The following is a 22017-nucleotide window of genomic DNA, read 5'->3' as shown; positions in this document are numbered from 1 at the left end:
GTTGAAGTCATGTCAAAGAATAAATCATATCTGCTGATTGCTGAAAACAGCAAACAAAGCCTAAAACTTACATCTTATACCTTGCTATACCCTTAACAAAAATCCACAGGAAAGTTGTCTTAAGCCCTTTCAAAATGCTTTTGGAAACTTACATCCTGTTATCTTGTTATTTACTTCCCAAACATAAATCCACAGGAAGGTTGTCTTGGGTCCTTTAAAAGTGCTTTTGGAATCCCTTTGCACAAAGAACTTGAATAAATAGTGTTCATCATTTTGAACAGAAATTCACAATTTCGCAAATTACAGTTGATTTCAGTGCAACTGGAGGGAGTTCAGAACCTTTGCAAAGCCTTGTCCTGATTTGAGTAGCTCTCCATATTTGACTCTTCTAATGTGCTCATATTTAAACTGTAGGAACCACATTACTTTTCTACAAAGACTGCACCACAGCCAACATTTTCATCAGGTAGCGCCCACTGACCATAAATTGGCCGAGAAGACAACTCGTATTAACGATGAACATGACTCACATGAAAATTTTTGCATTGCTGGAATCAAAATCCACCATAATGATTGGTGATGACATAACCAACAGCTAAAAAGAAATGAAAGGGACATATGAAACATTATAAGAGTGTGGCTTTACCTCAATAGAGTCACGATATCTGGACAGGTATCAGCATAGATTACTGAAGAATTTACAAGTTTCAATTTCAAGGTTGATTGGGAAGGAAGAGCAGCTCCAATTTGAGTTTCAGGAGCTAGCAATACTTCGGGAATGGGAAAAGCTAGTAAGAAAATTAATCATTCCAGCGGTGAAGAAATAGTCCTGGAGGTCCACCCTGCTCACAACTGAGAAGCCATTGTGGGATCTCAAAATCTGCAAAGAATTTAAAAAGATTTAACAAAGTCACTACACTATTTTGAAGAATATATCATAAAAATGTGAACCCACACCAACATAACACCAAGTTCTTGCAAATGTTCAGAAGATTCAGCACTTCATTACCTGTAAGACACGTCTTGAATGCACTACTAAATAATGATAAGGACATAGCAGTTAATGGATCTGTACAAGGGTAATGGCTGCCAATAGTGAATCCATGCTGTACTCCACCCCCAAGTGCTATATCAAGCATCCTACCCACTGCCCACACTGTATCACAGAGTACTTCACTACACAATCCAAGAAAGGTTCTCTCTCAGCCTGAACAGTCCATGATCAGACAAACACTCCTGTTCACTCCATCCTTGTGGTTGCCGTCTGGCTCACACTTTTGTTATCAACTGATGTCAATTACTGTAGTTGGCACAATCCACGATGCATGACATTCAGCACAAAGGAACATCACGATCTGCTCACATGACATCTAGCGCTTTGCCTTTAGTTAGCACATACTAAACACCTACTCTATAAGTCTGCCTGACTATGTTTTGCCACATGGCATACTTCCTGCCACTAGTCTTGATGACTGCCTTCACACAACCTACCACATCATCCAAATTATCCTGACCCACCTCAACTGCATGCAGTTCTGTCCAGCAATCAGCTGCCACATCATCAAAGTCCACTGCATGTACAATGATCCTCAAGCCTCTCACATAGAAGTTCTTGTGAGAGAAAGCAGCCAGCTATGGAGGAGAGAGAAACAAGAGAGTAGACAGTGAGCTGAACGAGTGTACTTGCTAGCTGAAGTGAAAAGATAGATGAAAGTACAACTAAGGGTTAGGTCTAAGGTTGACCTAACCACACTTCCACGGACTAACTAGAGTTAGGTTTATATACTCTAGAGCCTAGTGTCACTACTTGAATATCCTCAGATAGTAGGTGTACATACCATACATTGACACTTGAGTAAGTGTCCACACCACACAAATTACATTGAGTATTGCCCAGAACTGGCAAATTCTAACACCCCCTTGCAGTGCTAATGTGATGAAGTACAAGGACTTTCGAAAAGCCTTAAACTTCTCACACAGTAATTCTATAAGTCTCCCTAGCAATGCTGTCAGTCTTTATAAACATCACAAACTGCTCCACGAACTATCATAGCTGCAATTTCCGAACCCCATCAATGCACTTCAACACATATACATTCCTCGGTTCAGTAGGGTCTCCAAAAGCATGCTGTATTTGTTCTTTGGTGCACCGATATGATGTCGGGTTATTATTCATTGGGAGACAAAAAACGTAGCTCACAATTGCAATGGTCAACTCAACCCACCAGCAATCTTACCATTCAATTGCCTTAACACATCCATTGCACCGAAGCATGTACATTTGAAGCCCACCAATCCCATGGTAATCGGGCATACTCATACAGCCCTATCTTTTCCAACCACAAGCGATGTGCTTCCCGATGTGCTTCCGCGTCAACATTAAGATACAAGTTTGAATCCACGAAAAGTGTACCAACAGCACTGGGACTTGAGAGATAGGCAACATTCGTCGGTGTAGCCTCATCCTCCCCTTGATGCGCCGACTTGTCATCATCCATGACCTCATACAACTCATCGTCATCTTCTTCCAACCAACCACACTTCAGCAAGGAGAGCTTGCGGGCTAAAGAACGTCATGTATGCGTCATAGCGGCAATAGTTGCAAGTTGAGGAGAAGAAGAGAATGGAGAAAGGGATGAAGCCCCAAAGGAGTGAATGTCCTTCTCCATGCAGATGCACCAGTCCAAGTTTTCACTTGGTCCACTCCCTTTCGTGCCATATGTCACCTCATACTCATATGAGTGGGACAATTCAAACCTATAATTGTCACTAACTAATTCTCTTGTCCCAGTTGGAATGATTACATGAACAATTGAATAATATGGTTGTACAAGCCTTTTAAGCCTAAATCCATTAATTGCAGGCTTCAACACATTTCCCTGCAAATCTTTTAATAAGAATGTGCCCTGACCAATATCCTTGAAGATCACAAATAGGCTTGCATACCGAAGTTTTAATTTACCAGGAAATTTTCCAAGTCGGGAATTATAAACTACAACCCAATCTCCTTCGTGAAAAAGTTTCTTTTTAACATGTCTATTGATCCAAGCCTGTCTCCGTTGTTGTGTGACTCCTAAACTGTAGGCAACCAATACCTTGTCCTCCTCTAACTCCAAGAGTCGTTCCATTCTATGCTGCACTGACTCCAAAGGATCCAGTTTATGTATAACAGCAATTCTCAAACTTAGTACCACAAATTCCATGGGGACCAGAGCTTCTAATCCATAAACAAGTTTGAAGGGTGTAAGCCCTGTTGTAACCTTGTATGCTGTCCTAAAAGCCCACAATGCTGAATCAAGTTAAGCATCCCAATCTTCCCTATTATCCTCAACAATTTTCTTCAAAATGTGGAGTAAAATCTTGTTGGAACTTTCAGCTTGACCATTAGCCTGAGGATGATAGGGGGTAGACTTCTTATGCAAAATCATATGCCTTACAGTCAGTTCCTAGATAACCTGATTTAAAAAATGCTTACCCCTATCACTGACCAACTCAATAGGGCATCCAAACCTGGTCATAATATTAGAATATAGAATTTTGGCCACACTAGATACTTTAATATCCTTCAAGGCTTAAGCTTCCACCCACTTTGTAGCATAGTCAGTGCAAACCAAGATATGCCTATTTCCTGTTCTCTTTGCAGCTGGCTTAATAGGCCCAACAAAATCAATCCCCCACTTCTGAAATGGCTCAATTGGTAGTACATGATGATCTTGCATCCTGTCCCTATCAAGAGGTTGACCCTCCTTCAAACATTGCAAACAATTGTTAGCATACTGATGAGCATCCTTCAACACAATAGGCCACCATAGACCTACCTGCAGTATTTTCCTGCCTGTAATCTCCCCTGAAAAATAACCTCCGGATAATCTGGAATGAGCTTCATGAAAAACTGTTGGTTGCTCAAATTCAAGAACACACCTTCTCAAGACGTTATCTACTCCTCTTCTATACAATGTGTTCATAATAACCTGAGATGCTATGCTTTTTAGTGCCAATATTCTTCTTTGATCTACAGTAAGATGTGTTGGCATAAGCCCTTCCTTCAAGAAATGCAACTACTGGTCATAATATGAATCAGGGTCTATTACCTATACCTCAAAGAGTTCAACATCTAGGAAGCTGATCAGGAGCACCTACTTCAACCTCATCATTTTGTAATCTACTTAAATAATCAGCTATAGCATGTTCTTTCCTTTGGGTATGGATAACCTTGAAGTCAAACTCTTGTAACAATAACATCCATCTTACCAATCTACCTGTCAATTGAGGTTTATTTATAAGGAATAAAAGTGTCTGATGATCCATATGAAAGATTACTTGATTTTCCAATAAATAATGCCTAAATTTCTACACAGAGAAAACCATGCCAAGTGCTTCTCTTTCTGTAACTGAATAATTCTTTTCAACAATACTCAATCTTCTGCTAGCATAACAAATTGGTATATACCAATCAGGTACTTTATCCTCCATCAATACAGCTCCCACAACTAGATTAGATACATCAACAAAAACATGGAAAGGTAGATCCCATGCTAGAGGTTGCAATATTTGAGCTACCACTAACATCTTCTTGAGAATATTGAAGGCTTTCTTCTAATCTTCCCTCCAAACAAATTGCATCCCTTTTTTGGTTAAAGTTGTAAGAGGAGAACAAATATGTGGCAAGTACCTTAAAAACTCGCTATGCCACTTCACTTGCCCCATAAACCTCATAACTTCCTGCACAGTAATTGGAGCCTTAGCTTTCTGGACAGCTGCAATCTTTCTCAGATCTATACTCATACCTTCTTCATGTTGAGCTAAAATATGCATTGCTTGTTGATTAGCCTCTTAAACAGCCCCAAAACACACTAAAAATGCTCTTTTAGAGTAAAACCCTAAAACCGGGAGCAGTTCGAGAGAGTTCAGTGAAAACCCTAACATGGGGAGTGGTTCGAGAAAGTTTAGTGGAAAACCTAATTTTTGGGGCGCCCTTCCACATCAATAAATAGACAGGCTGCCCCCATTCAGCTATCATCCTTGTTTTGCAGGTTACACCAGCCCACACACCCTCTGCTGTTGTTGGCGCCCAGTTTCCAGCCTGCAGCCCGCCTCTATCTGCTGTCCAACCATCATCAACTGCAGCCACATCATCTTCAGCCTGTCCATTGCTGTAGGCGACAGCTCTCAGCTGCTGGCGACTGCTCCAAACTATCCCAGACTGCTGTTCAGCCTGCTGTCCATCGTCTCTAGAGTCAGCCAACCTGCATTTTCAACATTGCAAACCCTGACACTCTCAGACACTGTTTCAGCCTGCTGTTTACAGCAAACTGTACACAGTTTTCAGCCCCCGATCGGTGGTACACTGCTGCGTTTACCAATTTCTAGCCTCCAGATTGCTACGTTTTGGTGACCAGCCTGCTGCCATTGACTATTCAGCACTCCTACCCGACTGGTGGTCACAAACTTGGGATCCATCTTCGGTGGACATCACACTCCAACATTGCTTTGCCCTTGAGCACACTGTACACTCTTACATTCATTTACAGCATTCATTCACTTCAGAGTTGTGTTATCTCTCTCCCTTCTTCTGTTTGTGTTTGAGTTTTGAGTTTTGCGTTTAGGGTTTGAGTTTTGAGCTTTGCGTTTAGGGTTTGAGTTTTGAGTTTTGTGTTTAGGGTTTGAGTTTTGCCCTCTGTGTCTGTGTCTTTGTGTTTCTGTCGTGGTCGTACACTCTGTGTGTCCTCAGTGCAAACCCTAGCACTCTTCTTAACACTTCAGACAAGATGTGGCCTAAAAGCACACCCCTCTTTGCTACAAACATTGACTTAAAGGGGTTCAATGACAAGCCAAACCCTTGACATCTTTCGAAACATAACTTGAGGTGTTTTAAATACTCTCTCCTGCTGCTAAAAACACAGAAATCATCAATAAATACCCGCATAAAAGTTGTTAGATATGGCTCAAACGTCTAATGAGCAGCTCCTTGAAACTCAAGAGGTCCATTCTTCAATCCAAAGTTCATGACTGTGCTAACATATGCTCCCCACTCGGTGATAAAAGCTGTCTTATCCATATCTTCCGAATGCATCCTAATTTGATCGTATCCTAAAAACCCATCTAGAAAACTGTATATCTCATGGCCTCCCACATCATCAAGGAGAGATTCGGTAAAAGGAATCGGGAAGGGATCTGTAATGGTAGCTGCATTTAATTTCTTGTAATCCACACAAACTCTAATCTTCCCATTCTTCTTGGCCACCACAACAATAGGAGATAACCAAGTAACCTCATTACCCAATTTAACGAACCCAACTCTCAAAAGCTTGTCAATTTCTTCCTTGACCTGATTAGCATAATTAAGGTTCATTCTATACCTCTTTTGAATAACTGGCTTAGCATCTTTCTTTAAATTTATCCTGTGCTGACACACGGTTGGATCAAATCCTTTCGTGTCCATATAATCCCAAGCAAAAATGTCCTGAAATTCTTTACACAACTTAATAAGATTCTGCTTGAAGTTTTCTTCCACAAAAAGCTGCCCCTTCAATATTTAAATTAACTTCAAGTATTTCTTAATGAGAAACTTCAAGATGACTATGTCCTTGGTCCTGAATTAGTTTATACTGCTCATTCCCTAACCTATCCTGAAATACAGGTCACGCTTGACCTTCAAGAAGGCCTTCAGAATTCTGTCTTGACTAGTTTTGAACTGCATCGTGAACTGCTTGATTTTCCACAACTTCATTCCCTGCATTTATAAAAGGATCCTAATACTCTTGAATAATACTATCCACATCTATTTCAACGACTGAAACCACATAAGGATTTGCCTGAAGAAATAATTCCTCCTCATCATCTTCCACTTCATCTGTAAGATTCATAGTCTGAGCTACTGCAAGTCTAGAGAAACTCTTCAAGATGACCTTATTAACTGTTGACAACTTGATTTCCTTAAGGCCTCTAGGAATGCACACATAATCATTCTCCTAGTCCTGCTTCAATTTGGCCAATTTAAACCATGGACTACCCAAAAGCATTGTATAAGAATCCCCAATTTCCGACATTCTTAAGATAACAAAACTCACCCTGAATTTCAAACCAGCCACTCGAATTTGTCGATTCTAAAGAATACCCACAGGCTGTAACCTCCTCTGATCTACCATCTTGACCTGAAATGGGGCTAGTAGTAGCTCCTCTTACTTAGTTGCCAAATATGTATGTTCAGGAAGTATATTAGCTCCTGAATCCCCATCCAACAAGACATCATCATGTGTTTTTCCTGCATACTCAACGTGAATGGTAGACACTTGATAATCCACAACTTCTTATTGGGTTGGTATCACTGCTCTGACAGTCAGGAACTCGCTGATCCTGAACTGTTGTACTTTCAAGAACTTCCGGTTGCTTTTGCCTAATCTTCAAGAGTAACTTTTCCTTAAATCTTGGTATTAAATCCAAAATCTCCTCCAAGGTTAAGTGCAGAAAACACCTTGCTAGGGCTTGGAATAGCCCTTCTGAACCTCCTTGCTGTAACTTTGCAGAAACTGTACTATCAAGGAACCACTCCTGACAATCACGAACTGGATCCTGCTGTTCAAGAAAATACTCCTGTTGTTCAAGGAGATGCTCATGTAGCTCAGACTTTTGAATACCTAAGTCCCCTACATCATCAACTTGATCAAATTTAGAACTTTCAGCAAGTTTTTGCAACTTTCTAACCTACTTTGTTGCCTTTTTTCTTGTCTTCTCTTGTTCTTGCCAATCAAGCTTCATACCAACTTGGCTTCTAGTCACTACTAAGACCATTGCTTCCTATTGACAGTCCTCTACTTCAATACAATTAGAACAATCACATCGAACATGCATACTACAGCATTACTGTTACCTAACACCTCCTTTGCCCTTTCTTGAACCTCCTCTTGCTGAATTTACTTACAGCCAACACTACCTGTACCTTCAGGAAATTGCCTTTCCTCATCTTGATCAGGTAACTCAATGAGGACTGCTACAACTAGGGCAAGGGATGCTGTGGATGAGTTGCTCCTGCAAGTCTTCCATCATTGCGGGACCGTGCTACTGGCATTCCTCTCTCAGTCCTATGCCTTGCCCAAAGTTCACAGTTTGGTCCAACAAAGTGTCCTTCACCTCCACAATAGTGGCATGCTCCCATTTGGGTGGTTTACTGCTATGCAGAAAAATTTCCCCAAGGCTATCTTGCTTGCATTCTTCTAGGTCCCCTAAAGGGCCTCTAAGGTATGGTGTCAGTAAGAACCTGATTGACTATAACCGGCTGAATAGGTCTTGGCCTAGGCTGCATCATTGGCATCTACTGTGCCATCCTCACATTAGGATTATACCAACAAGTCCTAGTCTCATGACCATTCCTTTGACATATTTCACAGTACTTTTCTTTCCTCTTGGTATCAAAAAGACCCAAATCTTTCAGCTTTTGTTTAATCTTTTTATCCAGCTTACTAATCTCTGCCTTTTTCTTATCTTTATCCGTTACTTTCCTCTTCTTAGTCCTTGGCTGATCCTGATTTCTTCTTTTTCTTCTTGTGCTTTTGCCTACTAGACTCATCATCATCTAAATTTGAACTGGAATCAATGTCCTCATCATCACTATCTGTGTCTGAATTTGAACCTGAACCTACATCGCAATCTGAATCCAAAGAATCCTCATCCTTACGAGTCTTTGATCTAGAGGTACCAAGTCTCCTCTCCGCTCTCATAGCAACCCTCATCAATGTGTCCAATGTATCATTTTAACCCATCTCCACATTGGCGATGGGGTTCCTAATCTTACTCCTCAGGCCCTTCATAAAATAGGTAATCTGCATTTCAACTGAAGGTGCATCATCAACATCTAACTTGTTCAGTAAGTTCTTAAACTTCTAGACATAGTCCTCCACTAGCATAGCCTTTTGTTTGATCTTGATCTTTCCTTAAAATATCTCCCGGAGTTTTGTCCTTACGAAACCTACCCAAAAATGTTGTTTTTAAAGCATCATATGTATTGGAAGCTACCATACCATAACTGGCAAACCAATCCATGGCCTTCCCCTACAAGGTGGCAACAAAATGCTGCTTCTTGACCTGATCTCCATACATTTGGTTGAATCCACTGGCTGTCCACCTTGTCTCAAATTGTGCCACATGGCAATCAAGGTCTTCCTTCTTTTTGCCTGAAAATTTAGATGCTGCAACCTTTGGATTAACCAATTGATTTGGATTCATTATGCTTTGCTTCTTGGGCTTCCTTTGAGGTGGTAAAGGATTAAAGTTTAGAGACCTCTGAGACGGGATTCTAGCACTCCGTAACAGAAATATCCTCCCCAACACTATATGTTGTAACCTCTCAAGTGCCTGTCTAGAGGGATTATCCTAATGTTTAAGAAGCAATATTCTGTCATCATTTGACAAATTGGGAGAATCTATTGAAGTGGTAGGGGAATGAAATGTTGTTGAGGTACCTGCAGAGATACCCCCTTCCAAAGAAGTCTGCCTTGCATCAATAAACTGCGCTTCATCCAACCTGCCCAAGCCTTCTACTCCACTTCTATCATTCAGCCCTGCAACTTACTATTGCTGTCTTGTGAGGGCTTCCCTCAATTCTCAGGATCGGCTCCTGGTGAGAATAGGATTGGATTGATAAAGGTAATTGTCTGACATAAATGCTACCCATAGAAGGCACCCGATACACCGTCAATGCCATCAGCATTCCTGCCGCCTGATCTTGTAGCCTAATTTCACGAAAGTTGGTTCTAGGTCTACACCTAAAGTGGTTCCAAGTCTGCGCCTAAAGTGGTGCCAGGACTACGCCTAAATTAGGAAATTATTTCCATGAAACTGGCAGGGATCACCAAAGTTTTATCGCCTCTCAAAACACCATAACAACCTAAGACACACTGACCTGCCTGAAATGACCCGAATACTGCAAGAAACTTCTTGAACAGGTTTACACCCATTATAAGCATAATTCAAGAAAGACACCCAAATATGAAACACATATTATATTCAGCAACACAGAACTGCTATCCATAGAAATATCGCACAGTTTATTGTCATCATAGCCATCCCTGATTGAATAACTTGAAAGAAAACAGCAGTATTACTCAAGAAACAAACATAGACCAACAGGATCAATCATCAGCAACCACATCAAGGCACTATCTTGAATCATATTCTATCCATGGTCACATAACTTACGATCGAAAACAACTACCTAACATTTTTTACCTGTGCCTGACTTTTAGGTGAAACATCATATGACATATAAAGTTGCTTTACACATACTGATTCAAAAAGCCTACATGCATAAAAGTATTAAGGTATGAAATAGTACTAAATAGATTACGGAATTCGAGCCCTAACATGGGCAGTAGCGGCGTGAGAAGAGAAGAGTGTCAGAGTGATGGAAGAAGAGGAGTAGAGAATGACTGAAGTGGTGGTGGTGACTGAAGAAGATAGTGATGAATGAATGAAGTGATTGCCTATTCATAGACATAATCTATCTAAGGTGGCACACCACTGTGTGGGTGCCCACTAAAAAAGTGGCCAAAATGTGGACACTGGCACTTTTTAGGGCTGTCAATGCAAAACCCTAAATGAAGAGTGTAAACTGAAAAAGTTTCTCAACAGATACCTTGTCATAGATTCATAGGCCTCTCTCTTTTGTGTATCTACTATCATTGTATACACTATGATCCACCATCCATGTATGTACTAGTCTCTAGTTGTATTGCATGTTCCATGCAGCACATGTGACTGCAAGGGCCACCCTCATGTATTCATCTTATTTTGTAATGAAATGGCTTTTTCCTCTTTAAACATGTGTTCTATCATTTAATGATTTATAGTTTTTCTTTTTATACTAATATCGTACCATTCCCTATAAAATCATAAGGTACCATTTAATACTCTATTTTATTATATTGTACTGTATCGTATCTTTTATACTCCACAACTATGGCAAAAGACAAAGAATGGAGGCTCATTTGAAATCGGAGAGGCAATCCTCTCTCCCCCAAGGCCCCGATCATGTGGATGGGTCAATTGCCCCTCTTAGAGGAAGGCAACAGTCTACAAACATTGAGATTGCATGCATTGTCATTAAATGCAATCTTGCATTCAATGTCCTGAAGCAAGAGCAATGGAAGAATATGGTAAAAGCAATTGCCAATCTAGATCCATGCAAAAGATGGACCGATGTCACCTACCATGATATGTGGATCAAGAAAAGTGATGAAGAGGAGAGAATTGATAGAGCCTCGATGCTATTCGAGCCGCATGGACAAAGTATGGTTGCTCCATTCCCATCGACGAATGAAGTGACTGTAGGAAATGGGACATCATCAACATACTCGTATCTTGTCCACTCAACACATACTTTTTGAGGACACTAGACACATGTAAGAGGGGGAGGAAAACCACATGCATCTTCATCTATCGACAAGCCATCATTGAGGTATACATTGTCTTTTTAAAGTTAATACTTTCTTGAGCTTTCATTGATTAAGTTTCAAGTTTCATATTATTGAATGATCATGAAGCTTCTCTCTCTCTTCCCCCAATCCCCTCCCGCTCCCCCCTCCCCACCCCTCTCTCTCTCTCTCTCTCTCTCTCTCTCTCTCTCTAAGTAAAATATTGTGCATGTAGATGGGCTCCTCAAATGTGGTGTAAGTCGTTACTAACAATGCATCCATTGTCAATACATGGGCTGCTTGCTTGAGGCCAAGTTTCCATTAACTATAAATGATAAGTCAACTTGTTTTCAACTTCCTGCTTAAAAGTTTAGCATTTACAATCTTTATGTGCATTCTATAGGTGATTACTGATACCTTCAAGTTGACAGGTGACAATCTTGTGAGTGTGCACCAAGAGGTTGATGAGGAGGATTTGATCTTTGGGGAGCTCTATAGAGAGCTAATAGCAGCTAACACTCATGATAATTGCAATCAATATGCTCATGTACGAGGAGTTTAACAAGTAACAACAAGGGCTTGGTCATTCGGCACTCTTTGACATCGACAAGGGGTGGTTTAAGTGGTTTGCAAACATGTATGAGGTAGGCTTGTAGTTGCTCCAATCCCATTCCTCATGATGACATCCCCCCATTGAGCTAAAATATGCATTACTTGCTGATTAGCCTCTTAAACAACCCCAAAACACACTAAAAAATGCTCTTTTAAAGTAAAAACCCTAAAATGGGGAGCGGTTCAAGAGAATTCAATGGAAACCCTAATTTTTGGGGCACCCTTCCACATCTATAAATAGATAGGTTGCCCCCACTCAAATTCATTCCGTCTGTGCAGGTTTCTCACTCCACGTGCAAATTTCAGCCATCAACCTCCTCCCACGTGGATGTCCAACCCTCGAGACTACTGCCACTCCATCTGTGTTTGGTCCTACTGCTGGCGCCTTTATCCATACTGACGTCAGCTACTAGCAACATCATCATCTGCTGCAATCTGATCATCCAGTCATCGCCAACCACATCAAACACTATTTCAGCCTGTTGTTCACAGCACCTGTGCATAGTTTCCAACCTCCAATCGGCGGTAAACTGCTGCGTTTACCAATTTCCAGCCTCCAAACTGCTGCATTTTGGCGACCAACCTGCTACCATTCACTATTTAGCACTCCTACACTCCAACTAATGGTCAGAGACTTGGGATCCGTCTCTGGTGGACGTCACACACCGACATTGCTCTGCCCTTGAGCATACTGTATACTCTTACATTCATTTACAGCATTCATTCACTTCAGGGTTGTGTTCTCTCTTTCTCCTTCTATTTGTGTTTGAGTTTCTATGTTTGAGTTTTGCGTTTAGGGTTTTATTTTTGCCCTCTGTGTCTGTGCCTGTCTCTTTGTGTAACTGTCGTGGTCATACACTCTATGTGTCCTCAATGCAAACCCTAGCAGTTTTCTTCACACCCGCCTTTGCCTAGATAGTCATCACTTAGGGAGCCATTATTTAATGATGATGGTAGCCTCATCAATGAGGATGTTGTCTCACCATCTAATTCTAAAAAGCCATCTTCAAACTCTCTTGATGAGCTCTCTAATACACATGGACTAGATGGTGATGATGATCATGATCATGATTATGATACCTCATTTTAGGCCTCTTTTTGTATCCACTTCTATGATCTATCCATGTATGACATAACTTGTAAGTTGTAGCGCATGTTGTGCATGTAACTACGATTGTGACCTAGCAAATGCCAATTTTGGCTTGTAACCTTATGTATTCATCTTATACTCTAATGGCATTGCTATTTTGACTTTAAACATGTATTCTATCATTTGTAGTTTTTTTTTTAAACAATTTTTTTCCATACTAATATCTCACCGTACCTTGTAAAATCTTTAGGTACCATTTAGTATCGTATTTTATCATACTATATCATATCCTACCTTTTATACCCGATAACTATTTAAGGACATGACCACATGTCGGGTATTCTTTGGTAAGAAGATCTTTCTCTCCCATTTTCGCATCTTTAGATGATGCAATGCCTATGTTCATATCGACAAGAAACACAAGGGCAAGCTTAGCGCTAACTCAAAGAAAAACATGTTCATTGGTTACAGCCAGGTGACCAAAGGACATAGGCTTTCTAATTCCTAGACCCATAGGATTATGGTTAGTTGGGATATTGTGTTTGATGAGACTATGGCCTCTAACCCTCCCTCCAATGGTGCTTCTTCTTCAAGTGAATCTTATTCAAGTCCACTACCCATCTTCCACAATTTGTGCCATTACTTGCCAAGATTTTGCTTGGCACCTCTACTTCATTTTTGGTTCCTTACCCTCCTCCTTTGGCTCCCGCATCCTTGTCGCCTCCTCCTCCTTCTTGGAGTATTCGTACTCCATTCCCATCCCCTCACCCCTCAACTAGGGAGAAGGCACAAAAGTGCCCTCTCCTAAAGTGCTCAAACTTTCAAGTGGGAAAGACAATCTTAGGAAAATAGCCCTTGGCCTTTAAACAACTCTCATCATCAAAATGACCAAACTTTTGGCAATGCTAACATTACTATTTTTCCTACGGAACATTTTGCTAAACCAATTTCAATCCTGGTCTAGAGGGGAGTTACTCTGCTTCTCTTTATCCAACCAGCTCTTCTCTTCATTCTTTCCACCATCTTGCTTCCTCTTTTATGTGCTCAAAGATGAGGGCCCCTCTAAAAACGGCAAATGGGTTTTCTTTTGAGCCTAATTGGTTCACCTTGCAAAACGCAATAATTCAAATTCATAGAAGGTGGGTCAATGGGACCGCAAAATAACTTGTTGCATAACATTTAAATATTTAGGTGGTAGTTTGATTATGAACAAAGTGACTTGATCATCATCTGAACTTTAGTGGGTCCATTGTGGCAAATTCAATGAGTATATGTCGGTACTTTGCCAACTTGGCAATCAAATGATCCCTCTCAATGATTTTAAACTCTTACGTTCGTGGACAAGATTTATATATCCAGTATAGTCACAAGCCACATAGCAATCGACTAGATGTGCCCAATGCTCAAATGCAAGATCAAAATGTTGAAATTCTAAGTGAAACTAGAGCATAAGACCATGTATTAGCTCAATAATGGCTATGGTATTTTTGCTCTTCCAAGAACAAGCCACCTCATATGAGAACCATCGGGCATCAAGTTGGGGTTCCTACAACTCAATGAGTTCCCACACCCTCATGAATTCAAAGCACACCTATCAAATTTGACAAAAGTCGTAGCATTTTTTGTTGATGTTGATACATGGATAGTTGTGCTAGGAGGTGAATAAGCATGAGGCATGAAATAAAACTGTGAGTGACTAGGTGCTACATGCACTACAAAAGTGCTTGACATGGTGACTCTAGATGTTTGCCCCAAGTGAGGTGACTAACTAGTGTGTCATACATGTGACAAAAAAATGTAGGTTGGCCCACAAGGCCTAACATGTTGGAAAATTATGTGGCCACCTATGAGACGGGAGAGATATGTGGGGCTTGATATACTCTGGTGGGGTACCCTTGTGTGTAGGTTCCCATTGGTGCTTGGTTTGGTAGAGGAACTTCCACTATTGCTGCGTAGACCACGTGGTTTAGGGATAGAAATATGACCTATATGATCCTAATGGTGTGGTACACCCAATGAGGTGAATCATGGAATTGATGAATATGTATATGCAATAAAAGGATTTTGTGGACTAGGTGGGATAGATGGGAATTAAAATTGTGAATTACGAGTTTGATTTGAGTCATGATGAAGCATTAAAAGCAAATTCATTATAGTAAGCATGAGATGAAGAGGCTTAACACAACCTCTTTCTATAATCACCACTTCTTGCATTTATATAAATGTATCGGTTCAGATCTTCATGATTGCTTGTACCCATTACCTCCATTTCATAAGAAGAAATAAGATAAGATCTTGCAAAACTTAGATCATACATACCTCGCACCATGTTCAATGGGATGGATGACGTGCAAGATCCTCAGAGTTGTAGACTTTGTCAGTGGACTCCTAGGCCAAAGATGTCATGTGGGGTGGATTAAGGGCATCCAAGCTTACAACTTGATGTTTCCCAATCCTGTGCATCAGAATCATCTCGTATTCCTCACAAGTGATGCTATACATTTTGGATTGAGGAAACCAATTCATCAAATCTGATCATGTGATTGGCTCTGAAGGAGACAGTTCAGAATACCACTCCCTTTTGAGCCATCACCATAGGAACTGAAGGAGAATGCTTTGGTGACAAAGTGGAAGACAACTCAAGTGGTGCCCTTGAATTCTGAAAATCCAAACTTTGTTCTTCATGAAGAGGGAGGATCTTTAGCTCTTAGAGGCTCTAATACAAAGCAAAGAAATAGTACAGCCAACACAGAAATGCAAAGTATATGACAACACAAAGAATACAATCTATAAAATGTTAATGAATGAATAACCAGTACGAAGATTATACAATTAGTGGGCATCGAACCTCCATGTCTCTAGAACTGGAGCAGAGGTGGCTGAAGGAGTGGGTGTCAGAGTGCTGCATAATCATCACGGCAGCAAGAGTCTAATGAAGAAGGCGACAGTAGTGCAGTTCAACCAGATGAGTCATTGACTGAAAACCCGGATCAGTGTCATCAACGATGATGCCAACTGTCCAGACCAAGCTGAAGACACAGACAGGATTCTGTGCACCCAATACAGCAGCTGAATGCAGGGCTGTATCTAATCTCGGACAGCTAGAGAATGAGTGATGACAACAGCAGCAGCAGGCCCTCCTGCTCAGCAAGACACAGCAATTGACATGCTAAAACAGGTCGCAATCTGCATGGCAGCGTCACCTGCCAGCAAATGCAAAGGTTGAAGAAGTGAGGGATATTGTGGACAGCAGGTCAGCCGGTTGGAGAACCAAACACAGCAGTAGCAGCAGAGGAAATGAGGGTGCCAGTTGGTTGGAAGGCCGTATAGCAGATGGAGAGGAGTAAGAGAGTGGGGATGAGGAGAATGATCAGGGAGTGTAAGTGAAGCACCCTTGACCCTGTAGATAATCCTGTGCATGGCTCATCCATGTACTAAGGATTAGCAATAATACTTTTCAAGCATAGTCCATACAATGAAAAGTTGGTTCCTCAACCAAGAATGACCAACGGGCCACACCCATAATAATCACACTCTAGAGGAGAAAAAACAAGATGCAGTACCTCAGCCTCTAGGAAGAAGCCCCTCCTAGTTTGCCAAGGCCGAAGAATCATGTTTGCAATGATCCTTTGCCTTGACTGGAAGAGCCATCATCCGCTGCTGCTGCTGAAAATGCAAATTTCAGGGCTGATGTGAACTCTTAGAACACATAATGTGGATTTGGACTTCTGCATAGAATAAAATACACAAAATTCCAAGAATCTCCGGTGGATGGACACAGATTTCAGGCAGAAAAGTACATGTAAATAGATGTATATTGAGTTGGGGCTGCTATTGCAGATAAGCAGCCATCTGCAGTAACTGGGCTGAAAACAGCTGTTTTACACAAAAAAAGAGAATACTGGTCAAAAGGCCAGCTGTTTAAGTGGACTCAAAAGAGCTGCTAGCTTTCTGATTGGGCTCCTGTTGTTGTAGAATGGATGAAAGCCCTGCAAAAGTAGGCAACTTCTCCCAGACTGAACCAGAAGTGCCAGTGTCAAAGTGTTGAGTTCACAAGGAAATGTATGACAAGTTCCTTGTCATCAATCTTCTGGCCTGCATGGACTAGCTGGTCAGAGAGCTCAATAAACTATTAGGTGATCTTAGAGTCATCCAACTACACTTTAGAGTGAGAACAGACATAGTTTTTGCTTTGGAATAACACCATGATGATGAAATGTAGTTTTTGTGCTTGGAAATGAAATCACAATATTGTTGTGATCCTTGTAAAAAGGACTTGGCATTAGAGAATTGCAAATGGATTAAAGTATTCAAGTTGAAGATGATAGCCACGTTACCCTTTAGCAGACCACTTTACTTCAGATCAAAGGTTGGGACATGCCTAAGTGCCTTAAACAAAAGCACAAAAGCTCTTGCAAAATGAGAGGCGCTCCATGGTCCTCCAAGCTAGTGAAACTGTCCTCCTCCAAGCTAGTGCAACTGTCCTTGCCAAGCATAAATGAAGAATGCCACGAGAAGTTAGCCATTGCCCATGTCACCTGAAACAGTTTCTGTTCTTGGGATTCAAGCAGCTGAAAATTGCAAGTTATTAAACTCAGCAGTCACATTGAGCACACTGTGGTCAAGTAAGTCACCCCAGTCAACTTGGTAATAGTGACACAAGCAGCAAATCACAAAAGTCGTACCAGAACGAGTTGGTAGAAACTCCATAGTCTTGGTGAATTTGGCAGGCATGGAAAAACTTGAAAACATTCTCAAAAATTTGCATTTTGAGTCACAAAGCAAACCCCACATGCATCTTCGCAGTGCATAGGAGATGTCATCATGCACTTCCTCACGAATCTGTGGTCACCAGCAGTTGCCGTGTCACTGGGAGATGGAAATAGGTGAATGTTTTCAAGCTCCAGCATGCAATGAAGTTCACCCAATTAGGTCATCTTTGCAGATCAGAGGTCATAACACCAGATCACCATTGACTCTGGCTGGTCCTACGCATCAGATAAGATATCTTACCAACAAAGGTAACACAAATCTCAAACTTGAAGAGCAATTAGCATGACTTCGTACTTACTTGGAAAGACCTCTTTGTTTTGCATGCCAACTGTCAGGTCCTTAACTTAATAAACAAACAACAGCTTTTGTTTTGTCTTCTTGCAAGAATGCAAGATTTTAATAGTCTTGTGCCTGTGCTAGTATATTCTCTGTTGCATCCTGCAAACAACCCTGTCAATGTCTTCTTGTTGTTTTGTCATTCTGTGTTAAATATAAGAATCTGTTGTTTTATGCTTGCCTATTCTCTGTTGCATCCTGCCAAAGCCTGAGCCTACGACCTAGCCTTTTGCGTCTCTTAGGACAGGTTGAGCTCTTCCATTATGCATATATATTCTCTGTTGCATCCTGCCAAAGACTGGGCCTACAACCTAGACTTTTGCATCTCTTATGACAGCTTGAGCTCATTCAATTTTTGCATCCTTTTTGTCTACCATCTGTGTTTTCAATTTGAACTCATACTCATGCTCAGATGATTTTCTGTTGTGCAAATCTTTATTAGAGTCACTTATAGCAGCAGCTTAAAACTGTGAAAGCACTCAAAAATGTAGACTCATAGAGACTTACCCTTAATCAACAGGCTAAACAATGCTTCATTGCTTGGTCAACTTGTTACTGGTACAGCTTCAAGTCCTTCAAAGCTGCTTAAATGGTGTGTATCTTCCCACTGCCAAGCCAATTGAGATAACTTTTGAGTCCACTGACACCACTTCAACTACTAAACAATGTCTCATTGCTTAGTCAACTCTTCAACAGCCTCAGATCGTTCAAGGCTGCTAAAATGGTGTGTGTGTCTCCACTGCTAAGCCAAGTGTAGACCACTTGGAGTCCACCCAGCATGGACTGGAAAGCATCTTTGCCCATCATTTCCTCAAGTAATTTTCTTATTGAAATGATGTCAGCACCTTGACAAAGGTAGCTCATTACATCAATAAAGGGAACAACATGCTCGGGACGAACACTCTCCATGGCCTTGTATAATGTACTGCTTGAATTTTCTCGCACCAACATTTCACTGTCATTTTGAGCTGATGTTTCTGATGCAACCCAAGCAGCAGACTTTTTCTGTGACAGCAACTCTTCAAATACTTTGGCACCAGAAGAAAAATTGCCTTTCTCACAAAATTTCAGAACTACCATGCTATATAGCCTCCGGCTAGGAATATGGCCTGCTCTAGCCATCTCTTTCAACCAATGGTGAGCATCTTCAACCTTGCCTGCTCTGCACGCATTCCCCACAATCAAAGTGTAAGTAATAACATCAGGGACACAGCCCTTGTAAATTAACTCACCAAACCACACAACAGCCTCTTCCACATGCCCATTCTTACAAAGTCCATCAATCACAGCCTTGTAGTTGGGAAGGACTGAAGAAGAACCTTCAAGCAGCCTGTCCATCACAAAATAAGCCTTCTCAGTTCTGCCAGACCTAGACAAGCCATTGATAAGTGAACGGTATGTTATATCATCAGGAATACAATTGTTTTGATACATATCATACATTGTTCCATGTGCCAGATCAGTCTTATTGGATTTACAAAAACTATCAATGAGGATCGTGTATATCACAGTATTGAGAGGAATGTTGCACTCTAACATTTCCAGCAGAAGTTGCAATGCTGCTTCTAACCTGTTTGCCTTACAAAACCCATCCATGAGTACTCCAAATGTAACAACATCAGGAGCACAATGCTTCTTCATGTCTATAAACAAATTCCAAGCATCATCCATTCTACAAGATTTACAGTACCCATCTATTATTACAGTAAACGTTTGAACATCTGGACAGCAGCCAACATCCCTCATTGTTGTCAGAAGCAAACGAGCATCCTCTACCCTACCCACTTTGCACATACCAGTGATCAAGACATTGTAAGTGACAACAGTAGGACTACAACCTAATCCTATCATCTTCTTCATCAAGTTGCTAGCCTCGTCCACTTTACCTTCTTTGCACAGACCGTCCATCACTGTGTTGAAAGAAATTACAGTGGGCGCATGACCTTTTGACATCATTTCTTGCAAAACTGAGAAGGACTCGTGTGTTCTCTTTGATTTTGTTAACCCATTGATGAGAGTGTTAAAAGTGGCATAACTTGGGGAAAGACCGGCAGAGTGCAGTTCAGCATAGAATTTTTTGGCTTCCTTCCACTGACCATTCTTTAAGTAAGCATCAATCAATGTATTGTAGGTTAAAACACTTGCAGCACAGCGGAAAGCTTTCATCCTACCAAATGCAGATCTTGCTTGTTCAAGGCATCCTGCCCGTCCATAGCTCGATATGATGATATTGAAGGTCACTGTGTTAAGCTTGCATCTATCTAATTGCATTCCTACAAATAATTTTTCCATGCAATCAAACTGTTTGGCATAGCCTACAAGCTTTAGGATACCATGGTAGGTGAGACTATTATGCTTGTACCCATTCTGCTTTCCAGCCCAGATGAAGAAACCTACTGACATATCCACATTCTTAGCATGCTTCAGTACCTCCTGCACATGGCTCGGTGTCAGCTTGCACACGACCTCCTTGAGTGCATTTTCGACATCAGGTGTCCAATTGCCCCTGTTCAGAATTTCACATATTGCACAAACTTCCTGATGTAGATTTGTTGTGCTGCAGTTAGGATCAGAGGTCTTGCTCTCACCTCCAGTACAGTGCAAATATGTGTTCTTGGGTGTCTTCGACCAATGATATTTGCGGGAAGCAGAAGCAATATGTGCATGAGCACGTTGATCCACCAGAATGGCTAGGCATGCGGCCACACATGACATGGTGGCAGGAAGGGAGCTGCTGGGAGCTCGGGATATTCTGACAAGAAGGTGACCTGGCCAAAAACGCACAATGCAATCAGACAACACTCAGACTGATGGAAGAAACAGATGATGCCACAGCTTTCTTTTTTCCAGAGGAGAGGTAAAATTGCATCAACAAGACTGCTCGGAACAAATATCAAAATGCATAATACAGAGCAGCTCTGTAAGGGACTTCAGTATCCAAAAAATATGTGAAGGTGCCACAGCTCTGACATGGATGAGTGCCAAAAAAACAAAATGGAAACCTGAAGCAGCAGGTCGGATGCAGACCGGAAACATGATAAGTGGAGGGAGAAGCTGCTGCTGCTGCTTCTGCCTAAGAGGAGAGTGATCCCGAAGCAATGCATGGAGCTGTGTTCCACCAGCACGACGTGCTGCAATCAGAAATCGAGAGCATCGGCTTGCTCTCTGCAGTCGAGCCTTGGATCGAGACCCCACAGAATCCACATTGAACCACCTCAAGAGAAGAGCCTCGCCGTAGCCTAAGTAACCTTAGGACTTTGCTATGCGCCGTTAACGAATCTCCGCGGCCACGACATACGCAGGTTTAATGCAAAACGAATTGCAAAATTTTCACCCAAAATTTTCCTCAAACAAAACTTTGAACTTTACAAAATCGGTCTTAATAAAATTCGTAAGTGCATGTGATTTGATTCAAGGTTCCTTCGAAAATTTCGAATTGAAGGTTTTCATATTTGTCACCAAAAAAGTTTTCATGCCCCAGTGCCGATTGCATCTGTGGTGTGCGTGCGTGCAAGCTTTCAACTAAATTCCCAGTCGGGTGGCTCAGGAAAGATCTTTTATCGGAGATCAAAGCTATTGTTTGCAAAGGGTGAACTAGGTTGGCATGTTCAGCTAAGTAAAGTAGTATGAAGTTCCATATGTAATTCTTGCATGTTTGTTATGTAATTCTAGATGGACACCATAGTACAATGGCTCCTTCAAAAACACATCTAAATAAGCACAAACCAACATGTAGTAGATTGCTAGTTTATTGTACAGGTTGCAATTTGGGGCAATCTAATTATGCATTTGGATACT

The 22017-nt window shown here is 41.3% G+C and overlaps 1 protein-coding gene across 7 annotated transcripts; it reads right to left on the bottom strand.

The window, feature by feature from the left end:
- Positions 1-48: 48 nt before the first annotated feature.
- On the bottom strand, positions 49-21520 carry LOC148026703 (uncharacterized). 7 transcript variants are annotated; one of them, XM_087691186.1, is made up of 7 exons: positions 21247-21520; positions 20808-20987; positions 18182-20725; positions 17796-18098; positions 17448-17681; positions 647-880; positions 49-439 (listed from the first exon to the last, which is right to left on the bottom strand). In XM_087691186.1, the coding sequence occupies exons 1-3, from the start codon at positions 21321-21323 to the stop codon at positions 18901-18903; spliced, it is 2082 nt and encodes a 693-aa protein (XP_087547312.1). In that variant the 5' UTR covers positions 21324-21520; the 3' UTR covers positions 49-439; positions 647-880; positions 17448-17681; positions 17796-18098; positions 18182-18900. The 7 variants fall into 7 exon arrangements, with proteins under 7 accessions (XP_087547312.1, XP_087547310.1, XP_087547311.1 ...); XM_087691181.1 differs by having other exon boundaries at positions 53-439; positions 18182-18321; positions 18727-20987; positions 21222-21520; XM_087691184.1 differs by having other exon boundaries at positions 17492-17681; positions 18182-20987; positions 21222-21520.
- Between the last annotated feature and the right edge of the window lie 497 nt (positions 21521-22017).

Source organism: Lygodium microphyllum, chromosome 13, assembly GCF_053477565.2.
Source record: "Lygodium microphyllum isolate KBCC chromosome 13, Lygodium_microphyllum_v1.1.10, whole genome shotgun sequence".
Classification (NCBI taxonomy): Eukaryota; Viridiplantae; Streptophyta; class Polypodiopsida; order Schizaeales; family Lygodiaceae; genus Lygodium; species Lygodium microphyllum.
This window is presented reverse-complemented; position numbering and strand designations above follow the sequence as displayed.